At 41.5% G+C, this 20,139-nt stretch overlaps 3 protein-coding genes across 3 annotated transcripts in view; 2 read left to right on the top strand and 1 right to left on the bottom strand.

Annotated features, from left to right (window-relative positions):
* Positions 1–5,305, top strand: part of SACM1L (SAC1 suppressor of actin mutations 1-like (yeast)) — a 38,757-nt gene extending 33,452 nt beyond the window's left edge. The window contains exons 17-20 of the mRNA XM_019537212.1: positions 446–539; positions 625–717; positions 2,319–2,376; positions 3,251–5,305. Coding sequence (XP_019392757.1) covers positions 446–539; positions 625–717; positions 2,319–2,376; positions 3,251–3,387 — 382 coding nt within the window. The 3' untranslated portion in view covers positions 3,388–5,305. The remainder of the gene's footprint in view (positions 1–445; positions 540–624; positions 718–2,318; positions 2,377–3,250) is intronic.
* A 1,495-nt stretch (positions 5,306–6,800) lies between these two features.
* Positions 6,801–14,660, top strand: SNRPD1 (small nuclear ribonucleoprotein D1 polypeptide). Its single transcript, XM_019537198.1, has 4 exons — positions 6,801–6,970; positions 7,575–7,651; positions 10,453–10,644; positions 14,475–14,660. The coding sequence occupies exons 1-4, from the start codon at positions 6,957–6,959 to the stop codon at positions 14,549–14,551; spliced, it is 360 nt and encodes a 119-aa protein (XP_019392743.1). The 5' UTR covers positions 6,801–6,956; the 3' UTR covers positions 14,552–14,660.
* Positions 14,661–15,244: 584 nt separating this feature from the next.
* Positions 15,245–20,139, bottom strand: part of SLC6A20 (solute carrier family 6 member 20) — a 32,196-nt gene continuing 27,301 nt past the window's right edge. Inside the window, exons 9-11 of the mRNA XM_019537188.1 lie at positions 18,570–18,729; positions 16,778–16,943; positions 15,245–16,223 (exon numbers count right to left, since the gene is read on the bottom strand). Coding sequence (XP_019392733.1) covers positions 16,074–16,223; positions 16,778–16,943; positions 18,570–18,729 — 476 coding nt within the window. The 3' untranslated portion in view covers positions 15,245–16,073. The remainder of the gene's footprint in view (positions 16,224–16,777; positions 16,944–18,569; positions 18,730–20,139) is intronic.

The raw sequence follows: 20,139 nt of genomic DNA, 5'->3' as shown, positions 1-20,139 counted from the left end.
ATTTGACCCCAGTACTCTTTCCTGCCATGGCAGGGGGTTGGACTAAATGATCTACTCAGGTCCCTTCCAACCCTAGAAACTATGAAACTATGCGGGGGGCGGGGGGGGAAGGAAAAAAAGAGAGATGCAATTAATTTAACATAGAATATTTTCTACCATACAATAAAATAGGACATTCTTATTCAATTTTCTAGTCAAATCATTTGACCCTCTTTGCTTAATTGTATCTGATTTGAAAATCTAATGCCATTAGCTGAAATGTGTTGAGGCAGCACCAAATGGTAGCATCATCCTCTTAGCCATATCAAGTTTGTATTTATACTATAAGAGCAAATGCCTGGATCAGGGAGAATCTTAGGCTCAAACTTCAATATATTTAATATCTTTCTACTTAGAATGCATCTTTGATGTGTTGACAAACTTTTTTTCCCCACCCCCTTTATAGAACTGGCAAGAGAACTCAGTGGGGCCTAATAATGGATGGCTGGAACTCATTAATACGTTACTATAAGAATAACTTTTCTGATGGATTTAGACAAGTAAGTAGGTTTTTTGTTTTTATTTTTGCAGAAGGTGGTTAGTAACTATTGTTCTATATCCTTAGTGTATATGTTTCTGTTCCAGGATGCTATAGATCTCTTTCTTGGAAATTATTCAGTGGATGAAATAGAACCTTCCAGCCCTCTACATATCAAGAAAGACTGGAAATTTTTAGCTGTGAGTATTTAATGCATTTGGTTCACATTTTGGAAACCATGGGTGCCTATACACAAGTACAGAGGCTGCTGCTATGCACTGGAACAGCGACTGTGTGTCAGAACAGACTCAATTAATCGAGTGTGGCAATTGCCTCACTCCAGCAGCCTCCTGCGTCTTATGTATCAGCATCCCCATGCTGAAAAAATGGCAGGGGTGCTTGAGCTAAAGCTCAAATAAGCTTTAGTTCAAATGCCCCCACTGCCATTTTAAGCACAGGGATGCTGATGCATGAGACATAGCAGCACTTTAATTGTCTGGCTCTGACAGCTACTCTAAAGTGCTGTCCCCTCCCACCACCCTTGGAGCACACATGAAAGTATCCAGTGTCCTTTCTTTCACTTGCTTTATTGAACATTTTTTTCCTGCTTGTAGGGGAATTGAGCTTAGGTCAGGGCTATTCAACTTCTAAGCAACTGGAGCCTGTAAGCTGTGAGCCCCACTGGGGAGGGCTGCACCAAGGTGTGCCACTGGCCCCAGGACTGAGCACTGTGTAGACTTCCCACCATGGCACTGCATGCCTGTGTAGGTACCTCCCCTGCTGCTGCTGCTGTACTGCTCAGGCACTTCCCCCTCTGCTGCTGCCATATTGCCCTGCCCTGTGAGGAAGGAAGGGGAAGTTGGGGGAGGGAGGAAGAGCTTGCAGCCCCCAGCTGCTGCTGTTGCTGCCAGAGCAATAGCAGAGAATGGTGCTTGGGCAAGAGCCTGGGGGCAGCAACTTAGCCCCTTGCTGGCCTATGGGCCCCCAGTTGGACAGCTCTGGTGTTGGTCATCTCTGGTGTTGGTCATCAGCTCTGGCAAAGCTGCTGGAGGACAGAGGCCCTTTGGCTAGGTGTACCTAGGTCTGTTCTCAGTCCCTTCTACTTACCAAGGAGATGAGGTCTGAAAGGCTTAAACATCCTCTAAATTGGGGCTGCCCAACTTTCAAGTATTTGGGGACCCTAGCGGAGGCCATACCAGTGGGGGCCAGAGGAATCTTAGCACTTTCTGCTGCCCCACTACATCATATTTTCCAAATCTTTCTGTTGCACCACACTCCCAGGTGCCCTGACTTACCCTTGCCTTCCTAGCAGTAGGCTCCTTTGCTGCAGCATGCCATTTGGGCACACTTGTCTGTGGATTCCCTGACAAACCATTTTATCATGGGACAAAGCACAGTTGTTCAGACCTGCATATCAGTCCCAGGACAAAACCTGAAAAGGTTTAATGGAGTAAGAATTGCTAACAGTTTGTTCTGGGACATTGTGAAGTGCGTTTGAATGTTTGGTTATCCCAGGATTGTTTAATTGAATCGGTGGCAAAAAAGGAGCAGTGCATTCAGCCACTCCCTAAATGTAGATTGGAAGGGTGATATGTATTCATGCCAATCCTGGGACCCTTCTATTCCAGGACAAATGTAGGCAGTTTGTCTTGGGACAAATGCAGTGGCCTTTGAAGCATAATTTAGACTTCTCTGAAATTCAGACCAACTACAAGGGTCATTTTAAAAATCTTTGGAGGATTCTTTGAAAGGAAGGAAACTGGTTAACTTAATGGGTTTTTTCCTTTTCTTTTCTCTTCAGTTGCCTATTATTATGGTGGTTGCTTTCTCAATGTGCATCATCTGTTTGCTGATGGCTGGTAAGTTGTGCTCCTTAGTCCTTTTTTTACACAGTTCAGTGCAATTAACTGTTTAAAAAGTTGTTCAGTAGATATACGCTTGTTTCTCAGTTTACACCAAGTGGTTGTTCGAGTCATAGCTCCAGATTTGAAAATATACTTCTAAAATGGTACAAAGTCGGTTCTGCTCCCTTGGGTGGAGAAGGTCCAGGTGTTTTCATGGAGAAAACAGCAGAAGGAAGGCATCTGATTGGAGTCATCACACCATATTATAATAAACATTCTGTTTTCTTGATTTATGATGGTGACTTGAATGGGGCACTATCCATGGCCCTAAAGGACTTAATTTTTAATCCTGTAATATTTATCATTGGAACAGGATTTCTAACCCTAGTAGCTACACCAAATATGGGCTGCTTCTGTTTGTGTTAGGTGGCCACTTAATGTCCCCAAACACTGTAGTATTGTGCTTTTTAAACAGATCCAATTGTGCCTCGTTTTGCTGATAGGCTGTCATCATTTTGCTGGCAGCTGAAGTATTTGCTATGTAGATTGTAAATCAGTCTTTAAACTTGGGAATTCTCTGCAGAGCTGTATAAATGAGCACTCTGAGTTACTGTAAGTGAACATTTTGCCTTTACTTAACAGCAGAACATTAGCTTTTTACACCAACAAAATTATTTTAAAATCTGTCAGCTACTTGTAAGGAAATCAGCAATAAGTGGTATGGGGAAGAAACCTTCCTTTAGGAAGTGGAAAGCTGATCTGAAACTTCAATTCTGGGTAATCAAAGCTTTCTGCTGAGTGTGTTTGATTCAGTTTTGCTGTCTGACTAAATATAATTCCAATTACTGAGTGGGGGGGAAAAATCACTTGTGTTTGTTTGATTTAACAGGTGACACATGGACTGAGACCCTGGCCTACGTGCTCTTCTGGGGAAGTGCAAGTTTTGGAACTTTTGCTATCATTCTTTACAATGGCAAGGATTTTGTAGATGCACCAAAACTGGTTCAGAAGGAAAAGATGGACTGAATTTGTGTGTGTGGAAAGCGGCTTGGCATGGAGGACTCCTCAAGCCACACTTGGAGTCTCTACTGACCTGCTTTCCACACCAAGTAGTGGTCTTTTTAACTTTCTTCTTTGCTGGGAGAGAACTAAATTATCGTTTTGGTGGTGGTACCTTACAGTTGAGATCTGATTTCAGTTTGTCACAATGATCTTTGGAATATTGCATTAGTTGTGAAGGTTGCCCTCATAACAAAGTAAGTTTCATGTGGAAGCCACGATGATGCTGGTGTTAGGTGTGTTTTGGTGTATAAATAGGCCTACTCAGCTGACAGGTGAGCAGGATAGTTCCAGCCAAGCTATGTGATTTTGATGGGAGAGGTCTGCGGTGCTGCTCATGTGTCAACATACCCAGATGTTGGAGTGTTAATATAGACTCAAATCATGTTCTGAGCTAATATAACTTCACTCTAAGAACAGGAAAGTGGAGTTTGCTTTCTAGATCTTACAGTTGAATTTCATTTGTCATAATAGTCGATGTGAGCAAGAGTCCTATTTGTATACATACCACTCTGTTTGCTCCAAACGTAAAAAAAAGATGTGTATTAATGCTTTGTTTAAAATATGTGTTGTCTTTTGATGCAATATTCAATTAAATCATTGTTAGGGAGGGAAGAATGAGAATGTGATTAGACATTTCTGAAGCAGCAAATGTCGGCACTGCCTAAATAGTGCAGTCTTCAGACAATACTGTATTACAGTTTGACAGCTTAAGCATGATTCAAATTCAAATACAAGTTGTCTCAAGATATAAATGAAACCTAAGAATGTAAAACTCCTTCTACTGTGTTTCTTGAACCCTCTTATGCTAAAGGTCCAAAGTACTACCATATCTTAAGAACAGCCACCGTGTAGAAGATGCACTCCACATTTGTTTTTTGTTAGTCACTGCTTCTATACATTTTGGGGTAACCTGTGGAAGAAAATAACTCTGGGGAGATGGACTTCTCTTTAAATTCCATTTTTTTTGCACTTGGGAGCAAAAGCAACTTACTTTCATGCATGATGTTGCAACACTTCTTAAAAAACAAAAGCAAATTACTAAGCTACAAAAATAATTTGTGTTGGTTATCAATAAATGTGTGTCTTAAACTTAGTGCTTCCAAGCTGTATTTAAAAAAAAAAAAAAAAAAATAGATAATCCTAATCAAGGACCAATTTTAAAATATTTTGCCATTTTATTTTATATGGTTTCAGGAAAACCAGACATGAAAACTTGCTTAAGACGCTGTGCATTGTTTAATATTTCTTGTAAGTACAGCTGTATATTCAGATTGCGATTATGAAGTTTAAATATTAGAAGAAAAACTAGGGTTAGCACAACTGTCACTATTGAAACTAGTACACAAGACTGATGCTGCAGTGTATCATTGTGTTATGATTGAAAATATGTACAGTTTTTTTGCAATGGTAATTGTTCATTTTAACCTCAAATGTTTCTGAAGGCCTCTCTGGGTTTTGTTTTTAAACATTACCTGTTATCTGTACATTACCTATACTAGTAATGAAAAAGCAAAATACCTGTCTAGCTTTTTAGATACTATAATGGAAATATCAGTTGATGGTTGAACTGGAAATTTCTCTAACTTAATCTCAGACACAACTGCATAATATATAAGTGTGCACTATAGCTTAAAATAATGATTGGAAGGTCTCACTCGTGGGGCATTTTGAAACGTGGCTCAAGCAAATCTTCTGTGCGTGCTCTGTTTAAGAGTTTGCAACAAAGACCAAACTTGAATGGTTAATGTACCTATGTAGCAAGACCTGATGTATGTTTTGAGAGTTGGAAGGGTGTCTCTCCTTCAATACTTTGCAAAGTGTGTATTTCTAAATTCACATATGGTATACTCCATAAATTACAATAAAATTTCAGTCTTTTCTAGACTTTTTTTGTTCTGTATTCCCTTAGAGGTAAACATTTTTAATTGTTCCTTATTGGCAAGCAGCAGTCAAAAACACTGGAGAAAGGACTAATAAGCGGGGAAAAATACAAGGTCCTACTATTTTTGCACTTAATTTTAATGGATGATTAGTATGTAAAAATTAGCATAACAATTCTCTCTCCTTTTTGGAAGCAACCCTAGAAATGAGTTTGGTTATAATAATTCCCTCCCCTTAAGCTTGTTCTATTTTGCCTACAGAAGTGCGAGGTGTGAAGACTAGTACTATGGTTGGCTCCTTCTACTTTTTTTTGCTTTATATCTTCTTTTTAACCAAAAACAGGGCCAAGTTACTCATATGTCCTGTATCAAACCACTCATTCCTGCAACATCTTAAATTTTCAGAGTTTCTGTAGACGTTTCTGACCGCCTACAGGCGATGGGTGGGGTCAGAGAACTGGAGCATGAGGGGTGGGGGGAGAACTAGAGCATCTGACACACTAAATGTAAAACATGAGGTGCAGTGGTTTTGAAGGGGCTGGATCCACCCCTTCTTATTGAAAACCAGCAGTTAATATCTGACCTGTGACAACTTAACTGAAGAGAGGAAATTTATTTCCACAATTTTTGTTTCCCTGATAACTCTTGTTACCTGCTGTCAGGCTCTTGTCCCTTCCTCCCCAAAAGAAAACCCCAGTTTTATTTTTTCTGGATTGGTTAAGGCCAAGGAGAGGTCTGCACAAGGGGGATATCGCACACTAGGAAGCAGATGAAATTCTAACTACCTCACTTCCCAGCACTGGACCCACAGCCAACTGTGCTAGACTTGAGGAGCCCCCCAGGTAGGGGACCCCTGACACATTCCCAGAATACAGGGCATTCCCTTGCTGAGAGGTGGCTGCCTCAGCCAATCAGCTGCGAGGGGTATGTCTCCATGACCAATTGGCAGCAAGGGCTGGAATCATAAGACCCTTTGGCCAATCGGTGACAAAGGGTGGGGCCACCACAAGAAAGCCATATCCCCCCTCCCTGGGAACTTTTCCTCCATGTGCACTGACCTGGCTCTAGGCACAGCCAATAGAATCACAAGGACAAGTGAATGACAGGACGAGGACAACGTTTAAAACAAGGAGGGATACCCTCCCTGCTCTTAATTTTTTTCCATCGTTTTATATGGTTTTTTGTAAGACAAAGTCTTTGGCTGCAGCAGCGCAGCAGTGTTTGGCAGTGCGGCTTCCAATTGGAAACCTCCGGCTTTCTCCCACAAATCCCATTTATGCCCGTTCTGCCCCCTGCGCTGGGACCCGCCGCTTCCCCCTCCCGCGGTTGAGCAGAGAAGAGCAAGCAGCCAATGACGCCGGCCCACCTCCCCCCTGTTTCAGATGGGGCACGTGACTGCAGCCCGCCACTTGGGGTTGCCAGTGCTGCTTGGCCTCCCCCAAGCCAGCAGGTGGCGGCCGCGCGTCCCCATCCACTTTCGGTGCCGCTTCCACCCATTCATTCGTTAGTAGCTTTTGCCGCTTCCTTGGCGCGAGTTCCCGGCGCGGCCTGCTCTGAGGCCTCCGGACCGGGCTCAATTTTTTAATCTTTTTTTCGCCGGCCGTTTGCTTCCCCCGCGCGCGGGGAGGCCGTCCCGCGGTACCGGCTGCCGCCATGAAGCTCGTGAGGTGAGGAGGACACGGATGGAGCCGGATTTAGGAGCAGGCCCCGGCGGCGGGGAGTGGCGCGCCCTAGGCCTGAGCCTTTCCCGTCTCCTGCCTCACACCCCCAACCCCCGCTGCCCCTCGTGGGGCGCTCTTTCTCTGCTCCTTTCTTCCCCCTCACCGGGTTACACTGTGCCGGGACCCCTGTGAGGGGCTTCGGAGCCCCGCCATACGCGCACACCGCGCATGCGCACACGGCTCCGCGGCGGTCGCTCCCGTTTGATCCAGGGGGGTCCCGTGGACCGAACGTTGGGAGGGACTGCCGCGCTAGCCCGTATGTGGGGGGGGGCACGCACGCATGTGTGTCCCCCTGCCCGAGCAGGGTTGCTGAACTCAGGCAGGGGGAGTCAGGGTGCCCATCCCTGCCTCCGTCACGCTTGCCCAGAAGTCTCTGGAAAGGGGCTGCAGGTCCCTGATGGATTCCTACATTATTGGGTGCTGCTTTGAAGACCCCAGCATTGTTAACATGTACTCATCACGGCCTTGCCATGTTCCATCGTTAGGATGTGTTTTTAACTGCGTGTCGGGCACAGAAGATGTGTGTTTTTAACTGTGGTTCATTCCGCAGGTTTCTGATGAAGCTGAGCCATGAGACAGTCACCATTGAGCTGAAGAATGGCACGCAGGTGCATGGCACCATCACAGGTAAGAGGCTGCAGCTGCTGATAAGGCACGGCTGGAAAACTGCCTCTGTCTTCCCGAGCAACTACACTGCCATCCCTAAATAATGATTTTTCAGGGGACGTTTCTTGTGAAATGTCTGGTGGCCAACTTCTTGCGATTGCCCCCCCCAAGCACTAGGATAAAGAATGTCAGTTCATATTCTTCTTTATTTGTGTATCGGTGATGGGTGTTCAGGTAATAAAGATGTCTGATGTAAAGTTAGCAGTTGGTTCAGAAAACAATGAATGGATGTTTTGGATCTCTAATAATCTAGATCTCACCTGAATACAGATTGTTAGGGCTGCCCATAGTGGTCATCTGGACCCCCTCTGGTTTCCTTTACAATAAGCAGCTGTTGCTAAATGCCAGAGTAGCAGAGATTTGCAGTTCTTTGGTTGCTATTTAGAATAATAGGTATCTTCTTTATGGGAAGACTAAATCATTGAAAAAATCCCTACTAGTCAGTTCTGTTATGTTCTGTGTCTCCCTCTGACCTTTTGCTGTCATGTGTGCCTGGTGGCCCTTAGTGCTCTCAGCTCTGATTATGCTGCCCATCTACATCATTTGCTTTCCAGCGTGTCGGTTAACATAACTTACCCCTCTTGCTAGAAACTGATGCTTGCAGGCCACGTCTCTGTCTGGCTTTACAGGTAGCTGGGCTCTTCTTTATAAGGGAAGGGGCTCTTACAAGAGCCTGGCTGCCTGTAGAAGCCACAAGGGCCGTGGAAGCAGACCTAAGCTAACACTGACTTGCCAGCTGTTCCCATAGACTTCCATGAAAATGCTTTGAAGACTCTGGTTTACAGATTATAGATAGTCATGGTAATATATCAAGAAGGAAGAATATTATTTTGTAATATCATTTAACTTTCTAGTGAGTTGTTTTGGGAGATGCTGGGAGCCAGTGGGTTGATCATAAGAACCAGGTCTCAACACACAAGTGGCTGTGGCAGTATCCCTCTTGGGTCTTGTCTATATACAAACTTGCACTGGATTAACTAAAGGTGTGTTTACAAAATTGATTTAAACTTGTCCTACTTAAAGTCTTACCAACATAGTGAGAATGCTAAGGGGAGAGAGTCATCCCCCAACCCTTCCACCTCATAATTCTGTCAGTAGAAGTGTTTGTGTGCATATAGTTATGCCTGCATGATACATTTTTACATTTATAGTTTATTTTACTTTGCCAAATGAATAAACTGTAGCCACGCACAAATTTTGATGGAGGTATGGGCACCTGCTGCATGGGTTTTTGCCCCTCTTACTTTGTAAGCATAGCTTAATGGCAAGACTTTTTAAGTAGCAAAACCTTAGTTAAACCAGTACAGATTTGCAGGGAGCTCTAAAACCTGAGCTGTTTTGCTACATTTGTATCCCTATAAAAGTATTTCCAACTTTATCAGTGCTTCCAGGTTTAAAGGTTAACTTTTGTATTGCCACAAGCATTCACAGCTGTAATAGTTGCATCTTAACAGTAGTAGCACACTCCCCAGGACTAGCTCCCCTTCCACTGTTAGAGGGGCTAAAATTTTTGTTTGTCTATATCCCTCTTCACTGTAATCCTGTTTTTTTCACAATCTTATATTATTAAGAGAGATTTTTATGCCATGCTGAGAGGGTATACAAATGTGGAATGTAACACGGTTTTCTTAAATGACCACTGTATGGAACACATCTTCTCTTTGTGGTTGAAGCTCCTGGAGATGTAGCTGGTGTTTCAGTCTGTTGGGTTGTCCTTTAGTGGCTGGGCCACAGAAGAAAGCAACTTTCTGTTGCTGTGAGCTGAGTAATCAGTCTTTTGCATCAAATGTGAAAGACCTGTGCTGGAGGTTCAGGATTCTTGCATTTTTAATGATGAGGGAAGAGGGATTGTTTCAAAAACAAATATTAGATTTGCTTTTATGTAAAAATATATAATATAGGAAAGAGTATACAATTGTGTATATATAGGAAATCCCAGAACTAAGGTTGTCCATTAATTTTGTCTCCTCATCATAGCACTTACATGATTGGGGTATTCTCCCTGCAGAGCTACTGCCTGGATCCAGTGATAGGATGAGCAGTGCTTAAGGAATAAATTAAATTTATGCCGCTAGTGAGATGTGTTGAGTGAGATAGGGAACTCCAGGAAGAGCGGGGATGATTGTGTAGTTAAGGTAGCTGTTTGGGTAAACAGGTTTCCATACCTGTTACCTTTACAGTAGTGAGTCACAGTACTTGCACATACTGATATCCTTAAATTTGATCATTTTGCTAGTCCCTAGTTGCTAGTCAGTGTGGCATTTGGCAAATCTTATTAACTACATTTATCAAGGGACATTCAAAGATGTGTGACCTCTTTGGCATAGGTATTGTACAAATACAGAGCGTTCTACTTCAAAGAACCTGCAGTTTAAATAGGTGAGGCAGACCCAGACTGCAGGGGGAAAGAGGTACTGGGACAGAAGCCAGGTGAATAATGTGAGGACAGCAAATGATGATGGTGAATGGTTTTGTCCAGCGTAGCTGGTGAGTAAGCATTTTCCTCATTTTTTTTACTTAATTGATAACATAATTATGCTATTTTAATACAGTTGGAATTGTCCAGCATGCTAAAAGTAACTGACTTCTCGGTGCATATAGAATCATAGAAAATGAGGGTTGGAATCGACCTCATGAGGTCACATCTAGTCCAGCCCCCTGCTCAAAGCAGGACCATCTGCAACTAGATTATCCTAGCCATGACTTGGACTAGGATTCTTCTTTCCTAAAAGGTTTTTTTTGTTGTTGTTGGTTTGTTTCAGGGGTGGATGTCAGTATGAATACACATCTTAAAGCTGTGAAAATGACACTGAAGAACAGAGAGCCTGTACAGTTGGAGACATTGAGTATTCGAGGAAATAATATTCGATACTTCATTCTGCCAGACAGCTTACCTCTGGACACCTTGCTAGTAGATGTTGAGCCAAAGGTCAAATCCAAAAAAAGAGAAGCAGGTTGGTTTGTAGCTACATACCCATTTCTTTTCATTACGTATTATAAGGATTTTTTTTCCAGAATATTTGAGTTCTTGAGCTGAACTGGCAATAATTATAGAAAAAGTGGCTAGAATATTTTCACTTCCACATATGGGAGCCTGATGTTGGCTTTTTCTGCAGGATTCTTTGAAAACACATATTTCAGATACATAATAGTACTTGAAAGTAAGTATTTGTAGACGATTCATATTCTGCTAATAAAACTTTTCTCTTAAATTTCATAAGACCTTTTCCCTCTGCGATTTTTGTATATGTGGTCTCCTATTACAAAAGTTTGAAAAATATTAAACTAGAAAATTCCAAGGGAGGATTTAAAATTAGCTGGTTATTTACTTTTGAAAAGTTTTCTAGTGCAAAGAGCCTTTTAAGTGATGTTAATCAGATAACAGAAGAGTCCTTTCTTAGAGGATAAAAGCAAATTGTTGGATGCTGTACAGTATGGGTGTCAAACTCTGTTGGCCCCATAGGTCCCCATTCTCCTTGGCAAAGCTGATTTGGCAACTGTGCCAGTTTTTCTGGGAGCTGCACTGTAGGCACGTGCTTTAGCCAGGCCAGTGGAACAGAGACAGTATGTGGTGTGAGACCCAGAGTAGGCAACGCAGTCCAGCTGTAAAGGCCATTGTGTGCAGCATAACTTCCATTCTGGCTGGACTGTGACATCTGTTCAGGCTGCTCCAGGATCTGCATTGCATGTAGCACGGGCCCCAGACTGGCTGGAGCAGCTGGTGTATCTGGTATACTGGTGGAGTAGGAGAGGGTCGATGGGCCAGATTTGGCTCGTGGAGCAGCCTCACACCGGGGGCATGCACCATGCCCCATGTGGGTCTGATCAGCCCAGGGCCAGTACTGGATAGAAGGGTGTATGTTTGGCACCCGTGCTTTCCTGTCTCTAAGATTCTGACTTTTGTAAGAAGCCAAGTTGTATTTAGGCAAGTAGGCTTCAAGCTTCAACGCCTATCTACCAACCTCTTGTTTTTGCAGAATATGGTTCTTGCTTTTTTCATTTTAGTATTTTTAAGCAAAAAATTGTAAGACTGCACTAAAGATGTAAATAGTTCAAATTAATTAAAAACTAAATTAAAAGTCCATTAATTACATTAATTTTAAATAGATATTCATAAATAAATTAAAGCTAATTAAACCCCGCATTTATAAAAAACTTGTTACGACCAGCAAAACTTGGGAACATACGCATAGCCTAATAGTTAGTTTGAGACTTTGTAAGTCGTAATATCCTGTACTGTTTCTATTTCCATTTCTCTACAGCAGTAGTCATCTCTCTCCTTCACAGTAAATAACACCTTAGGCTGGTTCAGTGAATGTGACATGTAGTATCCATTGGGTAAAGTTCATAACTCAGTTGTTTGGATACGGGGTCTGCCATTAATATGAGTAAGGTGGTTGTAGGGTTGTTCCAGTCTGTCTAGGAAACTTAGGTCAGGCTTCTTGCAACATCTTGCCACTCCCTTATCTGCTCTAAGTTAGGGGTGCTCAAACTCCAGCCTGTAAGCCAAATGCTACCTGAAGAGCCACTGCATCTGGCCCATGGGGCTCTGCACACTAATGGCCACTGATCAGTGGCCATTAGTATGGCCTCCCCTCCCCCCCCCCCCAATTCCCAAACCCAGAGTCAGTCCACACACCCCTTCCCAGTCCAGCACCTGGGGCTGGATGAAGCCCTTTTTCCCCCTCTATGGGTCTGGCCTCAGCCTGGGCTACACCCCTCCCCCCTCTACTATGTGGCCAGATGGTGGCAACCACACTGACCCCAGGCACTGGATCAAAGCCACTATCCAGCCTACAGTCAGACTAGGTGCTGCCCATCCAGCCCACTAGGGAAAAGGTTTGAGCACCACTGCTCTAAGCAATCTAGTGATCCTAGAGGGAGTTAGAAAGAGTCTGAGAGACTTCTTAAGCCTGTGTGTGAAATCTACAATGCAAGAAGTTGGTTACATTTTCTTTCTGTATATAAAAATGAACTCTCTCTCTTCTGAAAATGATTTATAAATCATACCCTCCTTACACTAATCTCAATCAAGTCCAGGTACAAATAGTACCTTTTCATGGAAATGTAAATCATTGTAGAAGTTGAGTAGAAGTAATTTCACGGTAATTCTATTTTTTCCAAGTCTGTTTGCCAATTTTCAATGCTTTTCTTGTTCCACACAATGGAAAACTAATTACACAGAGGAACTGGTGAAGCAAATACAGTTTAGAGGGCTCTCAAAGCACAACTGGAGAGAAAAGTAGATTTTCTTAGAATCTTAGAATCATACCTGTTTGTATAAGACTAAGAGGAAATTTCAGAGGAATTTATACAGAGGAATTTCAGAGAAGCATGTTTTGAGCTTTCAGTATTTTCAAGGTGTTTACCCTTGCAATCCATTTAAAATTGTTGGGACCTTAATGTATAGAGTTCCTCACTACTTTTTAGAGCAAAACATTCATATCTTTTGGGCACATCCAGTCACTACAATAACAATATTAAATATTTTCATGTATTCATTTTAGCTGCTTCTGCATGGGCATTGAGTTAATCCACCAAAAAGTAGAAGACATGGGTCACATCTATATGTCATGCTGCATGTTTGTGCCAGGTTCAGTTACCTGCTGTGCAATCCTTCATTTCCCTCTGTTTGCTTTGTCAAAGATTTTTGATTGAGGAGAGAATGGAAAAGCACTATTACATGCCAAAATATTTTAGGCTGTGGTGTATACAGGTTTTTTCAGTTCTCCATAGGAGTTCCATAAAAACAAGGAATGTTATTGTCAATAGCCAACTAAGTTAATTAGAAATCCCAGCACGAATGATCCTAAAATGTAACTAGGACATTTCAGTTTGCTAATCCTCCATTAATAATGTTCCTTGCTGATGTTTTTTTACAAAGCTAAGCCATTTTTTCAAATCTTCATAGTATTTAGTCTCTCAGTCCATAATTAAGCATGTTATGTGCCATAATTAGAACATCCCTGTCAAAGGATTAAATACCCAGTCCCCTTTCCACAAAACTGGACCCTATCTGTGGCTAGAATGCCATGGCACAATATAACAGAAGCATTGTGTTGCATATGTGCAAAACGGTTCTAAATCCTATTACATGAAGAGGCAAGATTTTATGGGACGGTTCCTTTTGAAAAACTGCACGGACTCCAGCGTAGCTTCATCAGTAGCTTGCTTACTCTTGGAGTGATCTTGGGAGAAGATGACACTTCTTCATAGTAAATAAATGTTATGGTTGTGTATTAGGATTTTTCTTACCTTTTGGGTGCTGAGAGCTTCAGAAAACGTGGCCACTTTATACAGGTGCCTAAATGGGCGATGGCCACTTCTAAGAACTTGGCTTGGCATTTAAATTGCATTATGTAGCTTTGCCTACTTACTTACTTACTAATTTGTAATGAGAGATCTTTTTACCCTAGGTAATATGTTTAATTGTAATGAGCAGCATAAGAAGTCTTTAATGATCCCATATCTTGCACATGTAAATTCTAGTTTCTATGTAATTACATTTTATCCAAAAGGAGAAAAACAGACTTGTTGTATAAAGCATTCATGACATTTAGAAACAGTTGTCAAAGGAATGTAATTCCATAATTGTTTGAAGCAAAACTGGAGTTGAGAGTGAATTTACACTTTGGACAAAAGTTAAGTTTGAGTTTTGGTAGCATTATATCAAGCTGCAAATTTTGCACGATAGAGCACAATGCTGTTTGCATTTTACCCTTTATTTCAGGATAAGTTTTATACTTAAATAGACTTTAACTTGTTCTTTGTTTGGTTTGGTCAGTTGCAGGAAGAGGCCGTGGCAGAGGTCGTGGTAGAGGCCGAGGCCGTGGCAGAGGAAGAGGCGGTCCCAGGCGATAAATTCCAGAATCGTTTGGGATGCGGTAACAGGGCCTGATCTAAAGAAGGGGTTTTTTTGTACAGGTTTTGTTTACAATGTCAATTTTTAATAAACACAACTGTGGAAAAAGATGTTTCTTCTTTTGTCAGCTAAGCTCCTATGGGGTCTTGTATTCCTAGTAGTGTGAAGGTTTAGTTCCAAGCATGCCATTTTGATATCTGGTCAAGAAATGGACTTTTTTTGCTAGCATATGCTGTATTTTCACCCTTTGCCCATCTACTGAGTAAGTTGCTTGTTGAGATGTTGTAATAATGCTCAATCAAAATGAACCCCTAGTTTTCTTTACAAAACTTCATCATAGTTATGGAGCTTCACTAAAATATGGTAAGAATTAATACTCCTCTAAGTATTTGTTCAACGAACATCAAAGCTGACTCTGAAAAGTGTAGATAGAATTATACTTTCTGCTAATTGAACTTAAATTTTACTTCCTTTATCTTCCTTCAGAGATAGAAATGAATCGGGTCTGTAGAACCCAAGGATTGTGGCATCTTGTGATTAAAATTAAATGTTATCCTTGCACATGAATGTGATTGAAGCTTTTGTGTTGGGTGTCTTGGGAAGCTACCACAAATACATTTTTGCAGCTTGAAGGCATGCAGCTACAAGTGACCCTCTAGAAGACAAGAAGTGCATGCAGTACACAGTTACTGAAAGTAGGTATTTATTGTGTTTGGAAACATGAGAATTGACACAGCTAATCCTTAAACCTAAGCCAGGGGTTGGCAACTTGTGGCCTCCTGGCCAGATGCAGCTGGCAATCATTTGATCTGGTTTAGGGAATCTGTGGCACGGATGCTGCCCATCCCCTCTGCTGCAGAGCTTGTTGCTGTGCTGCATGTGTGATTACCTTTGCTGCACAGGGGCTGAGGATTGGCAGCAAGATTAAGTGCAGGCAGCGGGCCACTTTTGGGGGTGGGGGGTGAGTTGACGCCTGCAGCAAAGGGCCAGGTTGCAATGGGTGGTCTGCATCAGTGAAAATTTGCCATTGACTCTTAAAGGATGGCATTATTTGTCTGGGAAAAACTTGCTAGCAATCTTTTTCTCAATAGAAATCCAGTTAATAAAACATGAATGGTCAAGGTACATATTACTTCAAAATAGTATGCATGGGAAAGAGTGGCTTTCAAGCTATTCAGATGTTTTCCAGTTTCTTAAGAACTTGTTTTCATAAGGTGAATGTAGCACTACAGAGTGAGACAATTGCCTAACAGTTGCAGTTAACATGTTGGCAGATGTACACTAATGAGCACGTCATGAGCTGCCCTTCTTTGTGTTTACATGTCAGAGGCTCTTGTAAAGTTGCTGCTTCTACAGACAATTTAAACCACTGTGGGTGCCTCTAGCAGTGCTTTTTGGTAAATAAAACAAGGTTCAGCTGATCTATAAATAATTGCTAAGAATAATGGTTGCTGGGGTCTCCAGAAAGTGCACAGTTTTTGTATCTGGTAGTAAACCTTTTATGAAACCAGTTTTAAATGTTCATGCAATAATTGATCTGTGTTCCCTCTTCAGTCTCCTTTTGATAAAAATTGCAAGTGCAGCTAGTGGTATGCACATTATAGATGAAGCCACCAGCAGTCCAATAACTGCCAGAGCGTAGCTGGGATAATCTTTTGTAACCAGTTGACCCTGCAAGGAAGAGACAAAATTTTAGCACAAAGCAATTATGTAGCCATTCCTTTTTCTAGCCTGTAAAAAATGAGTCTCGATTACTACCTGAAGTGTTGGATCTTTAATTTTGATGGATGCCAGTTGTTTTAAACTCATGCGTGGTTTTGCTGAGGAAAATTAGGTTGTAGAAAGCTTGCGATACACAGTTGGCATTCTGTGAGTTACTGAAGTTTGTCTGCAAGCTGTTTTCTTTATTTACTTTGCCCATTGTCACTAGTTAGAAGATGGCAACAAGAAACAAAGCTCTTTGTAGTTATGAGCAAATACTTGGTATGGCTCTTGTGGCATAATTTTTAATTATTGGGAAACCTTAATGCTTATGAAAACCTTTGACTTGAACAAAAGGAAGATTCTCTTCACTTTGAAACTGTATTTCTGCATTCATTTTGGATTGAAATTTGGTGTGCAGATTTTCAGCAAGGCATTTTGATCTCCAGCCCTCAGAAGAACAGAGAATACCCCACGTTGGAACCAGGAAGGGACACGGGTCAGTAAAAAAGAAAAAGAAATACCTGTGTGGCATCCCAGGCTTGGTACTGCAGTGTTCCTGTAAGGATGTAGTCAGTGATGTAAAATATAAACAGGCTTATAATTAGCAATGGGCTGGCAAAAGCCCACATAATTTTCCAGTACCAACTTGGTTTGTGTCCAATCATCAGATGAAGGTCTTTTTCAAATCTGTTGAAAGAGATTTTGAGCCCTCCTGTTAAATTTTTTTCATATAGTACCCTATTTATTTTCTGCACAGGATCAGGAGATGGCAATAACTGAGGAGAGCTAAGGGCCCCTGTTAGGAAAAGGTGTATTTTTAAAGAATGGGAATTTAAACAGGCAAACCCTATTCACAAGTCCAGCCTAAGTAGATAAAAATACTGTTTTATAAACAGTTACAAAGAATAAAACCCTGCAAGACAGCCTGAGTAAATAAAAAATATATATGGCCAGGCCAGAAATGAGCTGGAACCATGCCTAACTGCAGAGAAATTGGCTCACCAGGATCACATAGTAAGATCAAGAGGCACTTAGTTTTCACTTGGCAGAAGCCGTTCACATCAAGGAACAATTCAATAGCATCAGGGAGTGAAAACTGACAACTCTGCTTTAAACAAGTGCGGAAAGTTTCATGAATAGGTCAGAAAGTCAGTATTCAATTACAACTCTAAGAGACATGCTTTTGTACCTGATACAGGCAGAAAACTTTAAGCCTATGAAAAAATATGCTTCCAGTATGGTACAATAGTCCAGGGATGCTTTTGAGAAGCTGTGGACATGCTAAGACATACCACATTTTGTAAAGTGATGAAATGGATATGAACTGCATGGAGTAAATACTGCATTTCTACTTATTTTCCATGGGTTAATTTGTTTTAAAAAATGTGCTTCATTGAGAATGTAAAGAACAGCATATTGATTGCAGGTGCATGTACTTGTGCTTAAAAGGTGCCTTGTTGGCCCATGCGCGTATTAGAATGAATGTGTTTGGCCTGTGCAATACAGCACAGCACTTTTCTTTGCAGTTAGGAACTTTTTTCAGTTAGGATCCTTCTCGCTTGTGCATGTGCTCACTCGGGCATTGTTTTGATCATTCTGTATTGAAATGAACAGGACTGTGTTGCCTCACCTCTGAAAGAAAGTTGTTTTACATTGTTACTAATCGATTGTACCTGTGTTGAACCATTTGGTGTAGTAGAGGGATTTAGACACAGGAGGCAGAGCAAATAGGGAATGAGTTAGCCAGGCTGTTCATTTAAACAGCAAGTGCTGTTCACTTAAACAGGCCTCTAAAAATCATGCTACTGAAGGCAGCAACTTAAGATTGTCCCTAATTTGAAGGAAAACCCTGAATAGGAAGCAGGAACATTGAGGAGGCTTTCCTTAAAAGGGTTTCCATTATAAGAGTATCTGTTGGGGGTGGGCCTTGCTCATGGACTCATCAGGTTCAAGTCTCAAAGTCTAATACATCTGAGAGTTGCCAAGGCCACTTTGGAGCTACTGTACCTCAGTTACACTTCTGTGAAGGAGACAACAAAATGGTCTCTTTCCCCCTAGACTTACCTCCTTTCCTAGCAACAAATGCTGTCTCACCCTATGGCTTATGGGGAGACTTGCCAAGGAGGTGCCACAGCAGCCAGTTATACCAATGTCATTCTTCCTTGCCTTAACAGGCTGAAAGGGCAGCTTAGCCTTGAAATCTGAAAGAATTTCCACCCTCATCCTAGGGCAGCTGCCCTGGTGTAGAAATATGTCTCCACTGTTCCTGCCTGCACAGTAACTGTTAGAAGAAACAGGATCCTGAGCTCTTACCTTCTTAGCCCATAAACATAGCAAACAGCAATAGTTTCCACCAGCACAATAAGCAGCAGAGAGAGGGTAGCTGCATAGTCATTGAATATGTCAAACCAGTAGTTCCCAGCTTTCATGGTGAACGTCAAGCCAACAATACAGTTGATAAAACACACAATACCTATAGGAACAAAACAAACTATTTTAATCATATCCAAAAGGTTAATGTTAGGGCTGGTATCAGAAGATTTATACTGAATAACAGATTCTGGGAGGCAGCCTGGTTTTAATGGTAAGCAATGGTTCTGTTAAGGGATCCAGTTGTATCAATGCCAGACACCTTTGACTGAAAATAAATATCCAGATTAGGGACGTTCACTCTGGAGAGGTTTGCGCTAAATTGTTGCTGTGTGTAATTTGCATTGTGAAACATTGAAAACCATCTTGCCAACCAGGTGTGTCCACATTTGAAGAATTATTGCTTTGCTTCACACGCCTGCATGCGCATGTGGGTGTGTACACATGCACGTGAAGCAATTTTTCAAACATGGATGCATATATATATATATAATGCACTAAAATTGGATATAGTGAGTAATGGTCAATATTCAGGGGACTCTTAGCGATAACTGGAGAGGCTGGAGGTAGTTTGAATTAGCTGTGTTTCTCATTGCTTGTTTCCAATTTTAATTTCAGACACTGTATCTTTGTTTCAACAAATGTGATGTGACTTTGGACTTCCATAGCTCAGGGCACTTAACAGACATCACTGCATACAGACTTTGTAGGATCCCTGTGAGGAAGTATGGGAGTATAGGGTTTTTTAAAATTATTATTTAATAGCTATCTATATTTCCTGTTACAACCATGAAAGTGGTGTGGCTGCTACTGGATAGGGACAATATTAAGCTTTATATTAAATTATTTCCTTTCAAAAGATACTCTCATTCTTCTACTCACAATGGTCAATGCTGACCAATGCTGGGTTATGGGCGAAGCATACTGACTATGGGTCATTTTTGTAAATGGATATAAAAGCATCACTACATTATTTAATTAAGCATATACCTGCCCCCCTGGCCTTTGTTCTCTGAAATGATGAGAACAAAAAGTCTTTGAATTGCTATGGTAGGTTCTGCTCTGCCTTTGAAATAGCTTAGGAATTCCAAATATTAATGGATTATTTATGGGGGAAAACTTGATCAAAATATGTGCTGAGGTTCAAAAAGCTTAGATCACTTTTTTGATGGAAGCCTCTTGCGATTTTTTTTTTCCCAAGCAGCAGCATAACTTCAATGCTAGAAAATTTCTAAGCCAATAATAAGACCAGAGAAATTCAAATAAATAGAGACTTCTGCATGCTTGAGCAAATAACTCTCACTAGGATGCTGTGAGACACCCTTCTTTAGGGTGCTGCATGATATTAGCACTTAAGCATGCAAAAGCCTATATGTGATTTACAAAATAATCCATAGTATCAAAAATAATTCTGATGTGTTGTGGTCTTCCTGGGGTTCTTGGCAACAGGCAAATTTTTTTTTTTTTTTTGGCTACAGAAAAATAAGTGAAAGCTAAGAGTTGGCATTTTCTG

This window comes from Crocodylus porosus, unplaced genomic scaffold (assembly GCF_001723895.1).
Source record: "Crocodylus porosus isolate Cpor-Errol unplaced genomic scaffold, CroPor_comp1, whole genome shotgun sequence".
NCBI lineage: Eukaryota > Metazoa > Chordata > Crocodylia > Crocodylidae > Crocodylus > Crocodylus porosus.
This window is presented reverse-complemented; position numbering and strand designations above follow the sequence as displayed.